This window comes from Pangasianodon hypophthalmus, chromosome 10 (genome assembly GCF_027358585.1).
Source record: "Pangasianodon hypophthalmus isolate fPanHyp1 chromosome 10, fPanHyp1.pri, whole genome shotgun sequence".
Classification (NCBI taxonomy): domain Eukaryota; kingdom Metazoa; phylum Chordata; class Actinopteri; order Siluriformes; family Pangasiidae; genus Pangasianodon; species Pangasianodon hypophthalmus.
The window spans coordinates 12,291,712-12,310,395 of record NC_069719.1 but is presented as its reverse complement, the minus strand read 5'-3'; the positions used below and the strand labels follow the sequence as shown (position 1 = coordinate 12,310,395).

At 40.4% G+C, this 18,684-nt stretch overlaps 1 protein-coding gene across 1 annotated transcript; it reads left to right on the top strand.

Annotated features, from left to right (window-relative positions):
• Window positions 1–574: 574 nt before the first annotated feature.
• On the top strand, window positions 575–17,661 carry xkr6a (XK, Kell blood group complex subunit-related family, member 6a). The gene is made up of 3 exons (XM_026934312.3): window positions 575–1,310; window positions 11,737–11,933; window positions 12,091–17,661. Exons 1-3 carry the CDS (start codon window positions 748–750, stop codon window positions 13,056–13,058), a joined length of 1,728 nt encoding a protein of 575 aa, XP_026790113.1. The 5' UTR covers window positions 575–747; the 3' UTR covers window positions 13,059–17,661.
• Window positions 17,662–18,684: the final 1,023 nt, after the last annotated feature.

The following is an 18,684-nucleotide window of genomic DNA, read 5'->3' as shown; positions in this document are numbered from 1 at the left end:
TTTGGAAAGTACTGATACTGCAGACCAAATATCATCTCTGCCATTAGTGTCCAAAAGTTATATATATGGGATTTCTTTTTGTTATACCAGCTGCATTGTATTTCAAGTGTGAATGGACTGAGAATGGGTTGAATTGCCAGCTCACAGCTCCAGGGTCCCTGGTTCTATCCTGAGCTTGGGTTACTGTCTGTGCTGAGTTTTTAATGTTCTCCCTGTGGCCACATGGGTTTCCTCTGGATTCTCCGGTTTCCTTCCAAAAACATTCCATCAAATCCAGTGTGTATTTTCGCCTCTCATCCAGTGTTCAACCCTGTTCAAGATAAAGTGGGTAGTATAGATATGTAGAATAGATATACATGGGCTAACATACTGTAATTCTGCTTGCAAAATTAGTCAGACTTTGTCATTGAACTAAAATGCTGAAACAATGGTCATTTAGTCTTATAGTAGAAGTCATGATTGGCATTAATCTTTGATACAGCTAAATCTCCAGGGGTGAATTAGCACCACAGTGTTTATCTTGCTACATCAGGACACCATGAGTGTTAGATCCACTGCTGGTTGGAGATAACACGTGCATTTACAGTTCTCTGAGCCTTAGACACTCTGATTCATAAATTCACACGACTGCAGATTAATGAAGTTCTCACGTTCATGGGAAGAGGCTGCAGAGCACAGGTATTTGGGAAGTGACGTCACCAGCCCTGGAACGGAGGAAGGGGGGGACGAAACGTTTCGGCGAGCAAGATGGCAGCGAAATCCGATGGCGTGGGGGTCGTTACCGGGTTCGCGCAGCTGGATGAGCAGGACGAAACGGCGGCCAACGACGACGAGCTGGACAGCGCGGCCATCCACATCTGCCACTGCTGCAAGTCGTCGTCGTGCTACTGGGGCTGCCGGAGCGCGTGCCTGCGCTCCCTCACGAGGAAGGGGAACCGGAGAGGAGGAAGAGGAGCGGAGGAGCGCCTGTGGCTGGACTGTCTGTGGATCGTGTTGGCCATGCTCGTGTTCTTCTGGGACGTGGGCACGGACGTGTTGTTGGCCGTGGATTACTACTGGAAGCGGGACTACGCGTGGTTCGGGCTCACGCTCTTTTTCGTGCTCGCTCCGTCCGTGCTCGTGCAGATCCTCAGCTTCAGGTGGTTCGTGCAGGACTACACGGGCGGAGGCCTCGGTCCGGTGCAGGGTCTGAGCCGGAGAGCCACCGCTGGACTGAGCGCAGGCAAGTACGGCAGGCATAGGTGCTGCCACATCTCCATCTGGACATGGCAAGTGCTGGTGCATCTCCTGCAAATGGGCCAAGTGTGGAGGTAAGGCTGGGCCAGTGTTATGATGTGCTCTCTGATGTGCTCCCTCTCTTTCCCTCTCCCTCATACTCAAGCACACTCACTCACACTTGGTACCTAGCTAAGATAACCCTGCTTCACCTTTACTTCAACTCAAAAAGCCAGTGGCAGACAGGATTATATGCTGTACTGTATGTAGTCATCTCCCTGTGCAGTGCCTTTTTTCAGTTAATTGTTACATGAGGCATGCTTGAATGTAAGATCATTTTGGATGCCACTCTTGCTGTTGACTGAAAAAGGCTGATGTGCTGGTGAGTGGACTCCATGGTCTCAGGCATCACATCAGGGCTGCATGACATCATACCAGTGTGTACACTCACTACCTGCATTTGCTCTGACTGTTCCTGTGATGATCTTTAAGTCTGTGAAGATCTTCAGTCATCCGTGTCACGACGAATGTGTAGGAGAGTGAAAATCACCCGACTTGTATTTTAATCTTGAAGATCTTCTTCACTCATCCAAGCATCTAACAGATTGGTCAGGAAATGCCAGAGCATGGTAGTTTACGTCTGTTGTTTTCACTAAACTAAAAATATAATGTATGAATAATGATAATAATTATTCATTTTATGCTGCCACATAAAATGCAAAAAGCATTACAGTTTCAGTTTACGTGTGAAAACAGTACGGCTTGTAGTTTATTTACCATAAAAAGACCTCTGCAAGAAGGCTGAGTCACTGATTACAGACAAAAATCAAGGGTTACATTTAATTTGAATGTACCTATTTATAAACTATTATTTAGGTGTCATAGTGTAAACCTAATTGACTGATCACTTGAATTAAAAGGAGTTAAATTAAGTAAAAAAATTTAAAAAAGTAGAAATAATGTTAACTTAAATCTAAGGGCTCTTAATATGATACGCAGTGTTTCTAATGTACACTTTGCTCCAGAAAAGTCCCAGGAATAAAAAGTCCCAGTAGCTCAAATAAATGAATATGATGGTACACATTTGCTCTATTGTTCCTAATGTTTGAATCTCTGCTGTGCTAGTAAGGGCATTCTTGAAGATTTTTTCACCCTGGATGCAAACATTTTGAGAACACCTTGTCCACATAGCATCCATAGACATCTATAGCTTATAAGCAATTTATTTCTGCATTCTAAACCATTCAGGAAGTTCTCATGTCAGGGGCTTGAACTCAAGTATTACCATATCAGAGCTGTTTTACTATGTTGAGGATGTAATAGCTCTTTAGTGTGCCTTTTCAAGCTGCAAGTTCTGCATTATAACCACCAAAATAAAGCCACTTTTGCTTTTCCAAGGTCAGCATCCACTGAAACCACTGAACAACACTGCTGACGGCTGGAAAATTTGGTTTCTAATTATTAACTTGCAGTGGTAAAGAAGCTGACACACAGTGCTGCGTTAGAATTTAAAATAAATGAAATCTTAATTCAAATCATTATGACTTTTGTCGCTAATAATATGTGGTTACACCTTGAACGCTCTTTCAGCCACTATTTATAAAAGTGGTAGTGGTGGTGAAAGGAGACTCGCAGCTCGCTCTCTCGGCTTTATCGGTAGCTGAAAACATAAGCTAAAATAGTGACTAATAAATAAGCAGATTTGTGTCTATCAGAGTTTTTTTTTTTTTTTTTTTTTTTCCCTTCCTCACTCTTGCATGAGAAGTGTGGTTTCATGCTCTACTCTGAGAATATTTAGAATTTCACCTAGGATTATATCAGGGTTGGAGGCCAATATGATTTCAGTTTGCACCTATAGAAAGGCAGCTCTGCCGCTGCTCTGTGGTTCTGAGCTTGATTGAAACGTTCTTCCAAAAACACAACCAGATGGAATACTTAATTCTTTGAGACAGATCTTTGAGTGAAGTAATCTGGAGAAGCCGTAGGTCCAGGAATTGTAGGTTTAATTAATTTTAATGAAGTTGAATCACTGTGATTCATCACAAAAAAGCTAAATAGATGTCTTGAAGAGATATGTGCAGAACTATTGTAATTCTAAAGTTAATGTTAATGTTAATGTTAATGGGGGCAGTCGTGGCCTAATGGTTAGAGACTCGGACTTGCAACCCGAAGGTGAACCTGAAGGTCGTGGGTTCGAGTCTCAGGCTGGCAGGGATTGTAGGTGGGGGAGTGAATGACCAGCGCTCTCTCCCACCCTCAATACCACGACTGTAGTGAGACCCTTGAGCAAGGCACCGAACCCCCAAACTGCTCCCCGGGCGCCGCAGCAAAAGGCTGCCCACTGCTCCGGGTGTGTGTTCACGGTGTGTGTGTGTTCACTACTGTGTGTGCACTTGGATGGGTTAAATGCAGAGCACAAATTCCTAGTATGGGTCACCATACTTGGCCACACTTCACTTACTAACTCACTTATTTAGGTTAATTTAATTTTAGGTTAAAGTCAATAATGCAAATAAAGAAGAAATAATGATTAAGGTTTTAGACTGCTAGTGCCAGTTTCAGGAGTCTGACAGGGGGACTGATAGTTGAGTCTGGGGGTCAGGGAGCACAGCCCAGATGTGTGAGATATGCTAGTTACTTCGGCAGAAATAATGAACTGACTGTGGTTCTGTTGAACTATTTCCCTATGGTTGTCCAAACACATGGAGCACAAAGCTGGCAGGCTCCAGCAAAACGTTTGCTTCCCATTAGCATCATTTAAGCTCACTGGATATGCACATATGCTGCCCTTGGCAAAGCTAACCAAAATGAGGCTTGATTGGAGTGTTACGAGTGCAGTCTTGATGCAGAGTTTGGCTGGTATGAAAATCCACTTTAAGCCTACTGAAAACAAAACATTTTTCCTGTGGCCACTAGCCAGATTTGCAGTCTTCTTATTTCAGCCTGAACTAGGACTAATGTAACACTTGCAGAAATGCAGAAGTGAATTGATAACAAAGCCCTAGTGTATCAAGGAACCTATTATCGTTTTAAATATGACACACAGTGTGCTCTGAAAAGAATTGAACTGAGTGGAGTAATCTTTTTCAGATTAAATAACATCAATAATAAGAGAGTATAGAGCTAAACATTTCGCAAATGATTGCTTACAGAATGTAAAGGTTCTTCACAGCGCACTATAGACCAGCAGAAGGAGATGGGTCTTGCCCAGATGGTAGTCTTGGCATGTTGAACTGAATCCCCACTGTGTATTTAGTGCTCTCCTGCACCCCATTAGTACCCAACACTCAGTCATCACACAATTTTCCATTTTCCACTCAGCTGCAGTGTGACAGTGGCTGACTTTAACATGGAACCTACTTTGCTGCAATCAGTCATCCCAGTCTACAGTTTTCCCCTTTCATCAACATACCCTGAATGTATTCATCTTCTGCCTCTAATAATCACACTGAACCGTCATCAGTATGATCGTACTGATTCACATAGCCATAGGTGGCAAATGCAGTCACCTTGAGATGGGCTGGACGCAAGCAGTGATGCTGTATTTCACACCTGAGCAAGCCATTAGATCCTCCTGAGTTTATTAACCTCTCAATATAAAACCAGGGCAGTGCAGAACATAGTGGAATAGCAGTGAAAATACAGAGAAATATGTTAGGCGATACAACAAGACAAACAACTCAAGGACACATAGTGGTTCATATTCCAGGAAAAGGGAGACGCTGACTCCAGTCCTACCCTTTTCACTTTGAGGGTGGTGCCGTTGAGGATTCAGTGCTACTTCTTTCAGACAGCAGTTGGAGAATCAATATTAATGGCTTGGTGTAATTATTCCAAATGCAAAAGGGCTTTCTGTCCTCAGGCATCAGGCATATGCTGGGTCTGAGTGCTCACCACAAACAAGTACTGGCTAAAGAATTACACAGCTTTGAATCATTTTCCTGGCTAAGACACCTAACCAGTATAAGATGTGTTCTTAATAGTCATGGGTTTAGAACATGGCCTAATGTTCTGCATGCAGAAAATTTTATAAGAAACAAGAGAGGAGCCAGTAGTTTCTGTTACAGTCCACTGAGAAGCAGCAGAGCAGAGAAATTGAATAATATGATATGACATGAAAAATATAAATTAAAGGATTTCTAATAGGCTTCTTATATTATTAGGGCAATTTGCTTTTGTGCAGAGGATGTAATACAGTTTCAAGAGTTACTATGTGCCATGTTCTTTATGTTTATATAGAATTTCATTCACAAAGTCGTTTTTATCTTTTGTGTCTCCATGTGACCTTGCACTTAGTCTTTGAAATATACTTACTGCATTATACCGAAGTGGATTTTTCGATCCCTCTGAATGTAATATTTGAAAATGATTTAGAATTAGAACCGAGGCTTCACTGACAGCTGCCATTTTTGCCATAACTTCTCATCTGCTTTCACTTTATTAATTTCATTCATCATCAACTTTATGCCATGATTTTGTCAGTTTGGTTTTATTTTCTATACTTCTTCCTTCGACCCCATTCTCATTTCATGGCTCCATTCTTTTCTGTTTGTTTTGCTTTAGTTGCCCAGATGGACTGATGCTCCTAAAAGAAGCTCTTGGGTTTGAGATGGGGGGTTTACACTTATTCTCTCAGCAGAGGGTAAAGAGAAAAAGGGGCCCATGGAGCAAGTGTAAGTCCATCTCTCCATTTATCCACAGTTCCTTTTTTTATCCACAGTTTTTGGGCATTTTATGTCCTCGATCTCTGTCTTAGGGTCAGATTTCCCAGTTAGTCAATGACGCAGCATAACTAAACACTTAATAATTTGGTGTGAAGTATAACCCTGATTTTCACGTGTCAACAGAGTATGTTCTCTGTCAAAAGAGATTTCAGCATTTTTTTTAAAATCCACTGTCTATGCTGGAGAGTATTTTGCTGAGCCAGGCATTTCTGCTTCCTGTGTATTTGTTCAGTGAAGTCAATTGAAGAGGAGAGCCCGTTTGAACGCTCTCCCCAGGAAGCTCTTTGCAGGAAAACACCAGAGGCTCTTGTGGGATTACACAGACGTGCATGTCTTTCATCTGAGCTGTAACACAGAAACATCTACTGCAAAGTACATCAAAAGAGGAGAATACTCTTCTAATTTTATATAGCTTTCTCCCATTTGGTGAATATAATATGGGTGCTAGCAGCATGATTCCATCTTTAATATCCGTTGTGAGAAGCAAATGCAGCTATGATTAATTTCATGATCATATTATGATGTATTTGGAGGGTTTTTAGGTGTTAGCTATGGTTTAGAGAGACAGTATATTCTTTTATAACACCTGGATAAAGTGCAACTTATCTGTTTTAAATGTGATATTGGCACATTTACACGTGCATTTTTATGTAAATAATCCTAATCCTTTTAGGATATAACCCTGAAATCTAAGATTTCTAATCTAAGATGCATGAAACGATCAGATGTTTCATATTGTAAATCACAAAGCAACAGATTTTTGCTGAGAAGTTCTGATACAAGAGATTATTTGGGCTTCTTTCTTGGACCCACAATCTCATGGACAGATGCATTTCTGAGACAAACATCTGCAGGTTGTAGGAGGCCTTCATACATGCAGAGATTATCGTTGCCTGATCCAAATCACTGTAAAATACAGATACCCACTGCCTCTGTTACTCTCAGCTCTGAAACAGATACAAACAGCCATTTTTCACCAAGCTTGATCTTAGAAGTGCTTACAATCTAGTATAGTCTAATACCATATGGACTGGTCAATGCCCCTGCTGTCTTCCAGCCATTCATTAATGAGGTACTCAGAGACATGCTTGGAAGACTCGTGATAGCCTTGATAACATTTTAATTGACTCCATCTCCTTAACCCAGTTGGACCCTTCCTACTTTTCAAAAGTAGAGGAATGTGAGTTCCATGAGTCATCTTTCCATGATGTATCATAAGTCAAGAGGGTGTTGTCAGGGACAAAGCCAAGATCCAAGCAGTAACAGAGTGACTCACTCGCCAAAGTATCAAAAACTTATAGAGGTTCATAGAGTTTGCACATTTTTATCAAAGATTCATCAGAAATTTAATTTCAACCCCTCTTATGTCACTTCTTAAGGGAAGATCAAAGATTTTACCTAATCTTTGCTAGATTTCACTTCACTGTCTCACATAATCCAGGTTCCAAAAATGTCAAAGCAGTTGCCTCCTCTTACTTGTTCCAGATCCATCATTAATGACAGCATCTTGCAAGAGTCATGTTGAATGACTGCCATAAGCTGGGATATTAATCACCCTGGTTTCCAAAAAAGAGCTTCCAAACTTCACAATGCTCTGATTACCTGGGCTCATACCTCCCTTGCTACTACTCCATTACCAATGGTCAGCTGACTCAACTCCTCACCACAAAGTATTGCTGGGAAACCATGCTACAAAACATACAAATGTTTATTAAGGTATGCCCCATGTGTTCCCAGGCCAAGATTCCATGCACTCTGAAGGTAAACCTGTGCCTGGGCAAGTTGAATGAACCAACCAAGGAATTGGTTGATTCTTCTGCACTGTGTAGTGGCCACCCAGAGGAATGGTCACATTTCCTCCCATGGACTGAATATGCCCAGAATTCCCTGAGCCATTCAACTGCCCAGCCTTTCCTATGTGTACTGGAATACCAACCAAGACTCTTTCCCTGGTACACACCCACAGATGCAACAGCTGTTGATGAGATTGTTTTGAAAGAGCAAGGGAGGAGGTGCATCGACAATGAGGTCAAGCAGTTCAATTACAAAAGGACTTTGCTGACAGACACAGATCTGTGACTACCAATTATGAAGCAGGTGACTGGGTATGGTTGTCAACAAAGGACTTTTGACCTGGAAAGAAACTTGTAAATCGGCTCTTTCAAGATAATCAAACAAATCAAGAAGGTAACCTATCATTTACACCTGCCATATCATTACCTCATATCCCAAGCATGCAAGTTTCCCTTCTCAAGCCAGCCAACCCTGTTCCTCTAGATGAACGCTCCCAAAATGAGACAACTACTGAAAGAACACCAGCATATTTCATAAGGGCCATCCTTGACTCTCGTTGTTGTCAACTGAAATACCTTATTGACTGGGAGGGCCATGGCCTGGAGGATTGCTGCTTGGTGGATGTGTTGTGACCTTTAAATAACCTAGACTGTCTATGTTACTTTGTGAAGTACTCGAGCACTGTGTTGGTGTCTGGCCTGTCTTGATTAGTGTTTTGACCATTGCCTTCTTCATGTTTCCTAATTTTGTCTTGTCTAGTATTGACTGGCCCTTTTATTTGTTTGCTACTTTGGTCTTAATAAAACTAGGAAACCTAATGTCTTGGTCAAGATTGTTCTGTTGAAATTTAAATTATGTTTTAGTAAGGAAATTATTACTATGTCATGGATTTTAGATTTGAGGCTTTCTTGGTATTTTTGTTCAGTCTTCCAATAAAATCTGTATATTCATAATGCCTGAGTGTGTAACGTGAATTCTGAATCTTCAGTGAGCCATGTGGAGTGTTCCAATATGGCTGCAGGTACAGATGATGGATGATCACGCTTTCCCTGTCGGAGTGTGGCAAGTGTGTGGGTTTGTGTGGGCAATCAAAACTCAAGCTCAGTTTGTCAGGGCTAATTTGTCTACAGTCAGTCGTAAGCAGCATGACTCACTGAACGTGCTGCCAAGCTTAATTGAAGCTCCACATAAACTATCCTGCAAATATCTTTGCCGAGCAGAAGTGCACAGGACATTTTGTTCTTAAAAGAAAAATTATGCGCACATGCTACTGATTTCTGATACCCTTGACCTGATGTTGGAGGCATAGTGTTTTTTTGTTTCTTTGTTTTACAAGCAAGTGATCTAGACTGTGTTTTTCTGCTCTTCTTCTGCTACTGCTATAATTTTGGATTTTTTCAGCAATAATATCCCACAATATGATTACAATTCAGCATGAAAAAAGCTTTTTTTTTTAACTTTTGCATTTTATAGGCTTCTTATCATTGACATAACAGTGGCGTTGGCCGAGTTCAGTATGCAGCATGACCAGAGCAGCTGTGATAAGCCTGTCTTTTTTTTTTTTTTTTTTTAAGTAATGGCCATATTTTCAATAGTCAACAATTTAGAAACTTGTACATGTAGGACTTTTATCCTGTGATCTAAATACTTATGCAGTTACCACGTAGCCGTGGTTCTCTGACTAACTGGAGAACCGCCAGGGCAAGTTAGGTCTGGAACTAGTAGATTTTTCCCATGTGTTTGTTTCCTAGCTGAGCACGAATGGCCTCCACTACGTCACATTTGCTCTCTGTCCATTCACATTAACCCGAGTGACCCAGATGGCCTGGTAGTCTTCCATTTAGTCATAGAACCACGGTTACATATGTAACCTACTATTTTACTTCCTTACTTTCCTATATAAAAGTCACCACAACGGTTCCTAACATGCACTAGTGAATTTCCTGGACTGTGTATTCCCTGGATAGTAAGTGCTAATACCTTTTTCTGTGGGGAATCATGACCAATCAAAGCATTATTCCCTCTTAAGGATTGTAGTCACTCAAGTGTGAAGCTGATCTTTACTGTTTCTGTTGCAGACAAGAGTCACTCAAGTACTGATACTGTCTCTACCGATCATGAGAATCACTCTTGGTACTGTACTCTTTTGATGATGAGAAACACTCAGTCTTTTAATACTGTACTTTATTATAATCTGATGTTATTGACTTCCAGTGCAGATGGGTAAACCAGCTCACCACTGACCGTATTTTCAAACTAGGTGCCGGAATTCTCCCGTGCTTCTGGTGAATAGTGCTTTGGTGATTTGGTCATTGTTTGTCTGGACTTGACCCCTTCTTGTGTTCTAGTCCAATGTCGTCTTACCATTGGGTTGCATGCTGTATCCTGCGACCCTTTCCATCCACCGATAGCTTGCTGTCCCATGTGTTTTATTCACATTTTAACCAAGGAGAGGTGATCATCCAGGGCCTCCTAAACCTGTGCACCAAAGACCTGCACAGGAACTAGTGGCAAGTGATGCAAAGTGGTCTGTCTTTGCATGTGAAGCAGGTGTAGTAAGCTGCACTGAGCTCTAAACCTCACTATGCTGTTGCAATTCCTCTAATAGCTCTTGCATCTGGCCGATGCTCACTGCCAGCTTCTCTACCCTGTGTTCCAACACAGTAAGGGCATTCATCCTCTCCTCTCTACAGAGGAGCTTGCTGTCCTTTTACTAGCAGGGCTTGCAGCCACATTGGTGGCTTGCTTTGTGCCCCTCTGCAGTCCTGCAGCATTGGGGGAGGTTGCTGAATAGGCAGCAGTTCTTCTGTAGCCTGAGGTTGAGGAACTGTCAGAGCTAGGATTCACAGATCATGCTTACAGTGCTGGTATTTCTCCCTCTGGATTTTGTCAGTGTTTCTGGGGCATAGTGGTAGGGTTAAAATAAAAGAAAGAAAAGAGAGGGAAAAAAAATTTTCTGGTTTAGGCCACACCCACTTCAGGTTCAAATCTGAATAAAATACGGATATTTGGAGCACTAAACAGATAAAGATAGTGGCATTGTGTTACACCCTTAATGTGCATGGTACCCGGATATGCTCTGGATCTACCATGACCCTGACCAGGATAAACAGGTTGCTGAAGTTGAATGAATGAATGCAATTATGAACATAGAAAGTTCTGATATGAATTTCTCTGCGTTCTCACCAGAGGCTTAATGTCTGCTCTCTGAGTAGGTGGCGCATATTGATAAATCAATACTAAAGTTCAACGTACTCTCCTTGGTGGGGCAGACCACCAATCTTTTACAGGGATTTTTGGGTGCTTCTTGTCATCTTGAATCTGCTTCTTCCTCTCCACAGCAAGATGAAAATAGGATATAGGACAAAAGTGAGGTAATGAGGCCCTTTTTATAGGCTACACACATGAGGTCACGGTCACAGTCATGAGGTGACGTCTTTGCTATTAGTACCTGGCTTGGAAACGAGCACAAAGGAAAACTAGTGGAGTTTTCCTAGGAGTGAAACTTTAGTTAGCCAAAGCTTTAGTTTTATAAACAAAATGCCAACTCCGGTATCAGGCTGTGGTGAATAGTCAGATAGCAACCTTTCTTTACACTGATGCACATCAAGGATGAAATCAATTTCCTTTCTGAAAGTAAAAATATGCTTAAGTATTGAATGTGTGTATCTATAATAAAGAGTCACATTATATGTATGTGTTACTATCCATTAAAAAATGTCTCTCAACTTGGAGCTAGGAACATTATTCAGTGGTTTATTACTGTTTCTGTGTACTACTGCTTGTCGTTGTGAAGCATTAAAGAATGTGGAGGAGTATAATAAGATTCAGTTAGCCCTTGAATTCCATTGATGCCTGTCCCTGGAATGAAAAAGGACTAGTATCTTTCTCTGCAATGCCACACAGTGCCCTTAGAGTTGTCATTTTCACTGCAACTTGTGATACGTTTCTCCTCAGCACATGCTATAAGCATATTTTGGCAATGTTCACTTTTTCCAAACAGATACATTCGGACTATGTACCTGGGCATCCAGAGCCGGCGTCAGACCAAACACAGACGGAGATTCTATTGGGCCATGATGTACGAGTATGCTGATGTCAACATGCTTCGGCTGCTGGAGACATTTTTGGAGAGTGCTCCCCAACTGGTGCTACAACTTTGCATTATGATCCAGAAGAACCGGGCTGAGACTTTGCAGTGTAAGGAATCTACCCGTTTACCTCCAGTTAGTCTTACTTAAGCTTACTGTAAGTAAATTTAGAAAAAGACTGGGTTTTCTGGACACAGAATATGTTCAGTGAGCAAAGTGATAGATTACTACCAATACTAAATGTATTTCTGCTACATTTCCTTCAGGTGTCTCTTTATTAGGATCGCTGATGTCTCTGTCCTGGGTGTTAGCTTCCTACCATAAGCTCCTGAGGGACTCCAGAGATGACAAGAAGAGCATGAGCTATCGAGGGGCACTGATTCACATCTTCTGGAGGCTCTTCACCATTTCTTCACGGGTGCTCTCCTTTGCTCTCTTTGCATCCATCTTCCACATCTACTTTGGCATTTTTGTGGTGATGCACTGGTGTGCCATGGCCTTCTGGATCGTGCATGGAGGCACTGATTTCTGCATGTCCAAGTGGGAGGAGGTGCTCTTCAATATGGTAGTTGGCATTGTCTACATATTCTGCTGGTTTAATGTGAAGGAAGGTCGGACACGCTACCGGATGATGATCTACTACTTTGTGGTGCTGGCCGAGAACACGGTGCTCACCTGTCTGTGGTACACCTACAGAGACCCAACCACCACGGACTCTTATGCGGTGCCAGTCCTGTGTGGCGTTTATCTAAGTTTTGCCTCAGGAGTGGTCTTCATGGGCATCTACTATGGAGTCCTTCACCCCATGGGCCCTAGAATGAGGGTGCTAGCCAGCTCCTGCTGTGCCGATCTACTGTGGGGTCTCCCTTTACCCCCTGAGGCCGAGCCAATGGCACCAACCCCTGGTCCTCATGCTGCACAGACAACCCCAACCCGGGCATCTACAGCAGGTTATGGGCAGCAGGACGACTCCACAGCAGACACCTGTCTACCAGTGTTTCAGGTGCGGTCTCCCGAACCCACCCCGCCATTGGGTCGCCATCGACCAGAGGGGCCGCTCATCAAGATCGACATGCCCCGCAAACGTTACCCGGCCTGGGATGCCCACTTTGTGGATCGGCGCCTGAGAAGGACCATTAACATCCTGCAGTTTATCAGCCCCTCGGCTGTAGGGATCAGGTACAGGGATGGGCCACTCCTCTATGAGCTCCTGCAGTATGAGTCCTCTCTGTGACCATGTCCTCTCTCCTCCATACCCATTGTTTCTTTCTTTCTGTCCTGTTCATTAGTCATCATCCATTCCCGTCAATTTTTTTACCTTTCATTTAATCAAAAGGGTTTAAAAGTTTTTTGCAAAAAAAAGTTTTGTAATTATTTATTATAAATGAATACTTAAAATGTGAAAAACAACACTTGATCTTAGTCATTGTACATGATTTTCTTATGCAAACTGTGAGTGTATATTTATTTGTACATATGCATTTTCTTTTTATATAGTCTATTTAAAAATGTCAACTTCCTTTAAGAGGATGTATATCTTCTGTCAGTGTGTTTACAGCTAGCTGAAACCATCACATTGGAAAAATGGAGGTAGATTGACCCTGTCGATGCTACTTTTCAGTTCTATTCAGTTGCAGTTATGTTTATGTTTAGTTGTCTTCCTGTTGGTTTCCTGTTGTAAATAGTTGTCAGTGTTTTGTAGGGTTTCCCAATTTGCTTTGCACTTACACTGACCTCTGCAGGCAAAAGCTTAAAATTGACAGATTAAAAAGTGGCATTCATTGACTGATTGCCTTAAAGATACCTTAATAAGAAATCCTACGTTCAGAAATGTACTTCATGAGATACCTCACTGACTCATGATAGCACAGCTTTCATTAAAAGCTCATAAAGTGCATTATGCACAGCATGTTTAATGTAAGTATTAGCAGGCGCAAAGTGAAAGTTGTAGACTTTGTTGAATACATATGTAATGGACAGCTTTTGACTTAAGAAGAGCTTTCCGAAGTACTTTACATAACAGTGATGCCAGGTCCACTGTTTTCCTGCCAAACTGAGTAACTCTGGAGTGTATTATCGGTGAATCAGTGAATTGGTCTCATAGCTATTATAATAATATAGTAATATCTGTAATAATATGAGACCATTTAGTCAAACTGTGTATTACTACTGCTTCATGCAATTTAAAAGCTGTGTGTAGGATTTAAAAGGGAAATATGCTTTAGATTTGGACTAGTTTTACTGATCATTGGATGGGTTCAGATGGGCATTGAGGTGGATTTGTACCGCAGACCCGGCAACCCTGCTTTGAAGTATTGTGCTCTTGCCTTCTTAGCTGTCTGTCTACGTTGCTGCAGTATTGTGGGAATGGTCAGGTAGTTCTCCTCCATTCTTCCCAGCCCCCCTCATACATTTCTCTGTTGGTGCTCATTCTCATGGTTTTCAGTCCAATTCCCCATTTGGACATTAAACCAAGTAATAAAGTTCAAAGGTGCAAATGCTTGTCAGTGATTCCATATGGAATCATTTGCATACATGTATTTTTTTTTTTCCAGTGTTGGATTTTTTTTTTTTTTTAATCTTTACTTTTGTCCAAAAAAAGCTGAACTCATGGAGCTAAATACTTATCTTTGCCTGAATATACCTGATTGGTTTTTCCACAAACTAAGAAACCATTGTAGTGTTTCTTTCCTGGAGATGAGGATGCCTTCCTAAATCACGTCCTCTACTATAACTTAACCACCTGTCAACAACCTTCTTACTCTGGATAGGTGCTTACAACAAAATAGTTTTTCTATTGTACCTAAGCAAACAGCTTATTGTTGGGTATGGTGCTACATTCTTACACAGATCATGTTCTTTTGTGAAAATGCTAGGGCTGAGAATGCTTGGTAAGACTGCTGAATTGACAATTGTTGTAAACTAGGGCACATATTTGCACCCTTTTCATGAACATGAACTGTTGTCTTAAAAAAAAAAAAATCATCCAGGCCATTCACATGTCTAATTATAGTTAAGTCAAGGAAGCTGGAACTAACAAACTCGTGAGAAGTTAAACATCTTCTAGATAAGTCATGATGCCTTAATTTTAAAGGCACTGTTAGGCAATGAGTTGTTTTATCTCAATATTACTCCATCCTCATTTCCAGTTTATTCTGTAGATTTAAATATGCGTCACTTATATCATGAACATCAACACACTTCAGGTTTGGTTAGGGGTACACTGCTGTTGCTCCATTGTGCCTGCTGTGATCCTAAAACCCAGATGCCATGCAGGTGCGTCCAACAAGGTGAAGGGTTCTTGCCAGGGTTGGAAAAGGAGCTTGAGGGACAGCTTATTAGGGTTGAGATTACAAATTCGCCTGAGGTAAATGATTTATTTCTGTTTGTGGTTAAAATGATCATTTGAAGAGGATATGATGCTGTAATTTGAGCTCTTCTATGCTGCCTCTTTTAACACGGATCCTTCCCTGGTTGCTGCTAGCCCTTCCCTTACATTAGTGTATGGCTCAGGTATATTCTGGTGCAGATATTCTACAGATTACTACAAATGTGCTTATTGGGTTTTCTTTCAAATGTTGTACGTTAAGTGAATACATTCACAACATAGTACCTCTGCATATGGAGTAAATACTGAAACTCAGTACTTGTTTTAGGTCACTTCAGTCCTAGATTCTGGTTTTGTTGTTTGCTGGAGGTTTCAGCTTGTATTTTTGCTTTTGCCAAAACCTACTCCGGGTGTAAATAGTTGCTAAGTATGTCCCATGGGGAATTGCCATCCTCCAGGTGCTAAAACACTGTGATTGGTTTGTTTCTTCATCAGCAACATCATTTGAATAGTTTTATCATTATAAAGCAGTGTTGAGCTGAGATTTCAGTTCCGTAATACACTGGCAAAATACAGTATCCTCACCACTTTCACTGTTCTTGTGTGTAACACTGTGTAATGATTATGTTCTGAAGACACCCATTTACTTTCAGTTCTGTTTTTTTTTTTTTTTTTTTTTTGAAATACTCTTTATTTGGGAGTACTCACAGATATCTTTCTGTGATGTCCTTTATCTTGTTCTTCTGCTCGTAAATCTCTCAAGCTGCAATCTTTGTAAAGAATGTCGTAAACTGACAATACAGAAAATGTGTTGAACATGACTGAATACTCATTATGCACCAGTGTGCAGCTCAGATGCTTAAATAATTCTCACATGAGCAGATGCTTACTCTCTATAACAGTCCCTTCTGCATTTCTGGTATTACGGCCCCTCTTTATTTTAATCTGTGGTGCTTTTAAATATTGCCGGTGCTTAATGCTGCCAAGACAAACCTTTCAGCAAACAACAACGCCACTGCGCACATTTCTTAATGATTTGTTTGTTTGTTTTTCACGTGCAGAAGCCGAACATGATACTTGTGTGTAACATGACATTGCAGCAGATAGTTAAGTATACATTCCAGTCTTATTGTAATTTGCAGAAGTTGGAGATTCTATGGTGCAGCTGCACAGGAAGAGTCGATCCTGTGCACAGCCCAATATAACTGTTCTTAAAGTGTTACAGATACAGCAATACTAGATATTTACATCTATTTCTTTGGAAGACATCATCCAAAGTGGAGGCAGGATCTCTGGCAAACCTGGAATTTAAACTCACAACCTTCCTGTCACTAAGCACAACTTAATGACTAAGTGGCATTGCAAAGTTTTTACTTGAATTATTTGTTAAAAATATGTTAGGAGCACATTACAGACATGCGTTGAAGCTAGAATGTGTTGTCCAGTATTGCTGTACTTGGTGGACTTTTGGGAACATTATTATCAAGGTGCTAAAGCTGAACCGCCTTTGTATATTATGGTTTATGACGACGTAAATAGATTTTCATATAAAGCCTTACTGTATATTAACTGTAACAGACTGTTCATTTAAAAACAATACTGAACAGAAATGTCTTGTTCACTATAAAATACAGAAGTACTATTCTGTTATCTAAAGAAATATAATGTTTTTGTTTTGTTTTGTTTTGTTTTTTGCTTTAGATATACATTGTGTTCCTTCTTTAAATGCCATTGTGACTGAACATGCTTATGTCCAGAATGCTAATGGAACAGAATGCTAAAGCTACAGTGTAGCTTTCAGCATGTAGGTTTGTTTTTCTGATTAGCAGACTTCAATAATCTGATGTATTGTATGCATGTTTTTCTCCATTCTCTATGTTGCAATGAGATATAATTCACAGATATAATTCAAGATTTCATTATTGTAGTCCGCATGGCCCATTATAATAGAATTAATCTGACTTTTGTTTGAGGTCATATTGGCATACCATGTAATTGAGTAACTTCGAAATTGCAAGTTTATTTGAATTATTAATCATAATACAGTGAATAATTATGTAAAAGACGGGAGTCCAATGCCTACGTTGTCCGGGGTTGCTCTACTGGAGCAGAGAATAGGTTTCTGATTATAAGAACCTGAAAAATATCCATGAAAAGATTGAACGTTCTTTACGTTTCAAAATTATGCAATCTGTAAACCACTCACATAGGCCGTATGTATTTTGTTATGTACTTTTGACCTTTTTTTTTTGAATTAGTGTGAGAGGATAAAAATCCCTCCAGTAGACTCTGTTTAAACTGCCTCAGAATTCCCAGCATGCAGTTCTACACTGATATAAGCACATGGATTGGCAACTGTGAACAATTGTGATATTGTGTTAGCACTGCTCTGGCAGTGGGGGAAGAGATATCAGCTCAGTTATGTGTGACTTCAACTCATTGTGTCTGTTCAGTTCTTTAGGTTTTGGTCTTGTGCTTATACTGCAAGTCATAATACCTCTGCACATTTCCTGCCACACTGTTTTTATATATATATATATATATATATATATATATATATATATATATATATATATATATATAAAATCAACTTTATTTTGTGCTTATTCAGACACTTTTAACATAAAAGTGCATTTTTTAGCATGTGCTGTGCATCAGTCATTGTTTTTTTGTTTTGTTTTGTTTTGTTTTTTAGCCATTAATGCTCAGTTTTCTGTATGACAGTACATTTTGTATTGCCTTGACATGTAAATCCAGATTTCAACATTTAGTCTGTTATTCAGTAAAAATGGTCAGGTTTGTTATAAAGAATGTCGGCTTAACCAAAGTTGTTTTGGAACTACTCTCTGAAACATTTGTATATGGTACTTACTTATCACAGCACAGTATCTAAAATGTTGCCCTTGTACCAGTTTCTCGATTGGTCTGTGTTGCATAAGGGGACATCACCTTGTCGGATGTAATTGAGTTTTTTATCAAAGCACAAGAACATAGTCTTTGGTATCCAAACAATGCAATATAATCACATTCTCTATTCTGGTTTTGACACCAGTCACTTTGGAAAGGAAGGTCACATCACTTTCCTTCTTATTTTTCTGCATGTAGGTAGTTAATTCTGTACAAAATGTATAATGTATGATGTACACAAAATGTATATTTCCTGTTCTCCAAAAATACTCAGTATATATTTTACCAGTGATGGTGTAAAACAATACTTTTGATAACTAACATATTGTACATTCAATAGCTTATATTTATGATATACTGTGAAGCGAAATAAAATTTATGTAGTGTTTGTACAATAGTAAGCTGATGACATCGCAATTTTGATGTCAGTATTGCTCAGCATCTTACATCGTGAACATAACATGCCTGGCTCGTGTAATAGCTATCAGATGATCAGCTAATCGGTGATGGGCTGCAGATTATTATTTTTGTTGTTTCAAACAGAACAGTCTGTGATAACTTAAAGTCATGGTTCAAATGCTCAGTGATATAATGTAATGATATAAAAACAATAACAGACCAAGTC